General features: G+C 64.0%; 1 protein-coding gene across 1 annotated transcript; it reads left to right on the top strand.

Annotated features, from left to right (window-relative positions):
• The first annotated feature begins 304 nt into the window (after positions 1 to 304).
• On the top strand, positions 305 to 3,870 carry LOC100349085 (RLA class I histocompatibility antigen, alpha chain 11/11). Its single transcript, XM_008262544.4, has 8 exons — positions 305 to 459; positions 727 to 996; positions 1,230 to 1,505; positions 2,293 to 2,568; positions 2,686 to 2,798; positions 3,192 to 3,224; positions 3,371 to 3,417; positions 3,561 to 3,870. The coding sequence occupies exons 1-5, from the start codon at positions 396 to 398 to the stop codon at positions 2,775 to 2,777; spliced, it is 978 nt and encodes a 325-aa protein (XP_008260766.3). The 5' UTR covers positions 305 to 395; the 3' UTR covers positions 2,778 to 2,798; positions 3,192 to 3,224; positions 3,371 to 3,417; positions 3,561 to 3,870.
• The last annotated feature ends 1,639 nt before the right edge of the window (positions 3,871 to 5,509 follow it).

The raw sequence follows: 5,509 nt of genomic DNA, 5'->3' as shown, positions 1-5,509 counted from the left end.
CGGGAAGGGAAGGGAGGGGCTAGGCCGGCCTGGGGCTCTCCGGGTTTTCTCAGTCAGAGGCTGCCCGGCCTCGGGGAGCCGACATCACGCAGCGCGGGAGGACAGGGGTCGGGGCTGAGTCCAGGTCCCGGCGTGGCGCTCAGGGTCTCGGTCCGAGGGCGGGTCTGGGCCGGGGAAGCCGAGCGGCGGGGAGTACCCGCATCCCTGAGTTTCACTTCCACTTTACAACCTGGGTCGGGTCCTTCTGCCTGTACACTCGTGACGCGGGCCCCGGTCTCACTCCCATTGGGCATCCGGTTTCCAGAGGAGCCAATCAGCGCTGCAGGATCCCGGCTATAAAATCCCTGGGGAGCTGCAGGGCCTCAGATTCTCCTCAGGCCCCAAGGACGGTTTCAATGGCGCCTCGGACCCTCCTCCTGCTGCTCGCGGGGGCCCTGACCCTGACCCAGACCCGGGCGGGTGAGTGCGGGGTCGGGATGGAAACGGCCTCTGTGGGGCAGGAGCGTGGGGACAGCGCGGCGGGGAACACAGGACACCGGGGGAGTGGTGAATCCTCATCCCCCGGCCCAGACGCCTCCAACTTGGCCATGGCTGTCCAGCCCCCTCCCTCTGCCTCCTCTTTTCTCACGACCCCCCCCCCTTCCTCCCACCCGGTTCCACCCAACCTAACGCGGGCGTCCCGCTGCTGGCGGGGGGCGGGCAGTTCTTAGCTGCTCCCGCCCGCAGGCTTGCACTCCATGAGTTATTTCTACACCGCCGTGTCCCGGCCCGGCCTGGGGGAGCCGCGCTTCATCACCGTGGGCTACGTGGACGATACGCAGTTCTCGCGCTTCGACAGCGACGCCGAGAACCCGAGGGTGGAGCCGCGGGCGGCGTGGATGCGGCAGGTGGACCCGGGGTACTGGGACCGAGAGACTCAGATCTCCAAGGACAACGCTCAGACCTACCGCGTGAACCTGAACACCGTGCGCGGCTACTACAACCAGAGCGCGGCCGGTGAGTGACCCGGGCCCCACCGCAGCTCGCGACCCTCCCCGCATGGTGCCCAGGGGGCTCCGAGTCTCCGGGGCCGAGGTCCTCCAGACTGCGCGCCTCGCGGAGACCCTCGGCCCAGGAGGAGCCCGCGGGACACTCACGGGTTTCGGTTTCAGTTTGGGCTGAAATCCCCGCGGGTGGGTCAGGGCGGGGGCGGAGCTCCGTGGCCGGGGCTGACCGCGGGGCGGGGCCAGACTCTCACACTTTCCAGACGATGTTTGGCTGCGAGGTCTGGGCGGATGGGCGCTTCTTCCACGGGTACCGGCAGTACGCCTACGACGGCGCCGACTACATCGCCCTGAACGAGGACCTGCGCTCCTGGACCGCGGCGGACGCGGCGGCGCAGATCACCCAGCGCAAGTGGGAGGCGGCGGGTGTGGCTGAGCGCTACAGGGCCTACCTGGAGGGGGAGTGTGTGGAGTGGCTACGCAGACACCTGGAGATGGGGAAGGAGACGCTGCAGCGCGCAGGTGCGCAGGGCTGGGAGGGGCCGCGCTCACTGACCTCCCCTGGGGCAGGGGCTGGGGAGGAGAGGAGGAAATGAGACCCAGGCCCGAATCTGCCTCTCCTCACCTTAGGGGGCAGAAGCCTCCTCCTTGATTTGGGCCCGCCCTTCTCTCAGGGCAGTAGAGGGACCCGGGCTGTCTGAGGAGGGAGGGACAGAACATTCCAGAAGTCACCTCAGCTGTGCCCTGGCTTCCCCCAAGGTTCTGTGATCCGGGACCTCTCCCAGGCCTGTTCTCGGCCTCAGGCTGCTGCGTGGGGAGGTTTGACCCCAGGTACCGGAGTATCTGCTGGAATCAGCCTCTCCTCACCTCTGAGTCCTAGGCATCCACCTGAGAATTTGGCCCGCCCTTCTCTCAGGGCAGTAGAGGAACCCGGGCTGTCTGAGGGAAGGACAGATTCCAGAAGTCACCCTCAGCGGAGCCCTGGATTCCGTCAGAGTTCTGGCAGCCGAGACCTCTCCCAGGGCACTGTGAGGAAAGGCCTGACTCCAGGTGTCTCTAGGCTTCCGGACCGATTTAGACCAAAATTCCTTTCCTTCCCCTTGAAAGACTCAAACCCTGGGTTGTATCGCTGGATTCTAGAACTTTCCAAAGAATTGATCATCCCAATGCTATGTGCAGGCAGGGTCTGGGTTCTGCATCCCTCCCCCACCTCCGTCGTCCCCTCCATTCTCAGGATGGTCCCGTGAGTGCTGCTCCCGTGTCCCATGAAGATCACAAAGTGCCTGAACTTTCCAAATCTTTCCGTCAGACCCGCCCAAAGCCCACGTGACTCACCACCCCGCCTCTGACAAGGAGGCCACCCTGAGGTGCTGGGCCCTGGGCTTCTACCCCGCGGAGATCTCACTGACCTGGCAGCGGGATGGGGAGGACCAGACCCAGGACACGGAGCTCGTGGAGACCAGGCCTGGGGGCGACGGAACCTTCCAGAAGTGGGCGGCTGTGGTGGTGCCTTCTGGGGAGGAGCAGAGATACACGTGCCGTGTGCAGCACGAGGGGCTGCCAGAGCCCCTCATCCTGACATGGGGTGAGGAGGGCAGGGGGGCGGGGCCTCTGAGGGGAGGGCAGAGCCCTGCTGGGGCCTTCAGCAGGGGCAGGGCTGAGCCCTGGGGTCAGAGCCCCTCACCTCCGCTTCCCTTCTCAGAGCCTCCTGCTCAGCCCACCGCGCTCATAGTGGGAATTGTTGCTGGAGTTCTTGGAGTTCTTCTGATCCTGGGAGCTGTGTCGCTGTTATGATGAGGAGGAAGCTCAGCTCAGGTAGGGGAGGGGAGGGTGGGGTCTGAGTCTCCTGTCCCCTGGGGGACTTCCTGTCAGGGAGAAGTGCACCCACCCCCTTCATGGGACAAGCAGTCCACACCCATCTGCACACCCAGGCCAGGCCCTGTGTGGTAACGCGGGCTCTCCATAATGCACCATGGAAGATAAGGACGAATCTTTCCTGGGCTGGTGCTGGTGATGGGAGCTGAGTGCCAGCAGCCAGAGCAGGGGGCGGCCCCAGCTGAGGACAGGGCTCCAGGGGCGGGGTCTCCTGTCCCACAGCCACAGTTCTGGAAGCTTCTGTAGGATGAGCCAGTGCTCTGGGCTTCCTCTAGGTGGGTGCTCAGGCCCTGCCTCCTCCCTGGCCTCTCACAAGGTGTTTTCTTCTCACAGATGGGAAAGGAGGGAGATACACTCCGGCTGCAGGTAAGTGCTGGGGTGTGGTGGGGGTGGGGTTCACTGAGACCCTTGCCACAGTGAGAAACCCATGGAGACGCTGCCCGCCCACCCCACGCTCCCCCCTCAGCCTCAGCCCCTGTGGGCCTCACCAAGCCCTGATTTGTTCACCCCAGGTGGCCACAGGGACCAGGGCTCTGATGATTCTCTCATGCCCTGAAAGGTGAGACCTGGAGGCTGCTTGGGAGGGGGAGGGGCAGAGGGGACACCGTGGGTCTGGGGATTCCTTGAATGGGCCATGGTGGTGGCTGCTCATGTCCCCGTGTGCACTGCTCATCTGAACTTGTTATCTGGATTTTTCTATAGCGTGAGAAGCGGCCTGTGTGGGACTGAGCGATGCAGATTCGTGCAGGCCCCGTCTCTGTCCTCAGAGCCCGGCTCACCTTGAACGTGTGGGCAGCAGGCACAGTGTGAGGAGGGGAGCCTGGCCCGCCCTGCCCGTGTGGGCGTCTCCGTCCTGTCTCAGGTCCCGTGCACTGCGCTGCAGCTCCTTCCCCATTCAGTCTGAACACTGATTTATTTTTCCAATTCTGTCATCTGGTGTGGATGAGGAGATTCCTAAAATTTGAGAGAGGAAATAAATAGAAATAAATAGAGGTGCTAGAACCATCCAGAACTCGTGTGCTTGCTTTGCTGAGTGTGCTGCAGGTGGGGCTGGGAGGGGCTGGGAGGCACTGAGTGAGGACAGTGCTGTGTCCTGGGTGCTGAGTCCATCCGGGCGCTGTGGTCGCTCCTCACCCGGGTCCCTGCCCCGTCCTCATGTCCAGTGGAAGCTGTGCCCCCCCCCCCGCCCCCGCCTGTGCTCACCGGACTCAGCCCCGGCCCCAGGAGGTCCTGTTCCTTGTACCCGCAGCAGGGACGGCTTCTGTGTCCGGGGTATCCTGAGCTCAGGTTTGTGATGGAGCAATAAGGAGACCACTCAGGGTGGAGGTTAGTTGATGGGGAGGTGGCCCAGAGAGGCTGTGAGGGACTGGGAACAGGCCTTTTTACTGGGCAGGGGCAGCGTGGGCCCTTCTGAGACAGTGGCCTTGAGGAGACATTTGAGGGACATGAGGAGTCATCTGCAAAGCCATCTGGGGCAAGTCCTTTGCAGGCAGGGAACCTACAGTGCAAATGTCCTGGGGCAGGAGTGTGTGTGTGTGTGTGTGTGTGCACATGTGTCTACACTACAGGAACAAGGAGCAGGGGGTCGTGAAGGCTGGGTCAGGGGCACGACTGGCACGGAGGCCGTGTGCACACTGGCAGGGTGTTGCCCTTGCTCTAAGTGAGCTGGGAGCTGGGAGAGCTCTGAGCAGGAAGGGGCGTGGCTCAGCTGCTCCCTTACAGGACCGCGTGGCTGCTGGGGAAGGGTGTGGCGCAGAGGCCAGCAAGGCTGCAGGGAGGATGTCAGGAGACCAGGCAGAGCCCAGGCTGGGGACGCAGCTAGCAAGCTGGGGCGGGGTGGGAGGAGTGGGAGAGGAGCTTCCGGCTCCTTCTGAAGATGGACTCATGGCGCTGCCTCGTGGGCTGCACTAGGGGCTGAGAGAGGGCAGTCAAGGAGGCCGTGACTGCAGGAGGAGGGGGTTTCTCTTGGGAGAGGGGGCGACAGTGGGCGGGGCATCTGAGGAGGGGGTGGCAAAGGCGTCCATGCAGGTGCCCTGGGAGCCCAGGTGTCTGCTGGGAGTGTGGCTGACACTGTGGGGCCGGCAGCTGGGCCGCAGGATGGGGTTAGGAGAAACGTCTAGGCTGGAGAAGTAGACAGGGAGGGGCACCCTGTGAATGGGGTTTGCAGTCCTGAGCAGAGACGCAGTCACCAAGGGAGGGGGCGGCTGGGAAGAGGAAGGGCCCAGGCCCGAGCCCTGGCCCTGCAGCGTCGGTGACCGGAGTGAGCACATGGCAGAGCTGGCCGCGGGTCTGGGGCCACGTCCTGCACTGGGGGCCAGGACTTGCTGGGCAGGAGCCCCCGGGACACCGGGAGGATTCAGACAGTCTGTGGGGAGCAGGTCTGCGTGTGTCCAGGGTGTCTTGCCGCTGTAGTCCCCAGGCCACACTCTCAGCCAGACCTGGACCAGGACCGACAGGCCGGGCCTCGTCCTCCCCTTGGGAATTAGTAACTGAGAAGTTCCTGAGCAGGCCCACACTGGGAGGTGGAGCCTCTGGCAGGGACTGAGTGTAGCTGTCCCCGCCCACAGTGCAGCCATCCCTGCCCACTGTGCTCTCCCTGATTCTCCTGAGTTTCTGAGGTGGGAGGCGGCACACACTCAACTCTGAGCCTC

The sequence above is a fragment of the Oryctolagus cuniculus genome, chromosome 5, assembly GCF_964237555.1.
Source record: "Oryctolagus cuniculus chromosome 5, mOryCun1.1, whole genome shotgun sequence".
In the NCBI taxonomy this organism is placed as follows: domain Eukaryota; kingdom Metazoa; phylum Chordata; class Mammalia; order Lagomorpha; family Leporidae; genus Oryctolagus; species Oryctolagus cuniculus.
The sequence above is the reverse complement of the archived record's forward strand: the minus strand, read 5'-3'. Positions and strand labels throughout refer to the sequence as shown.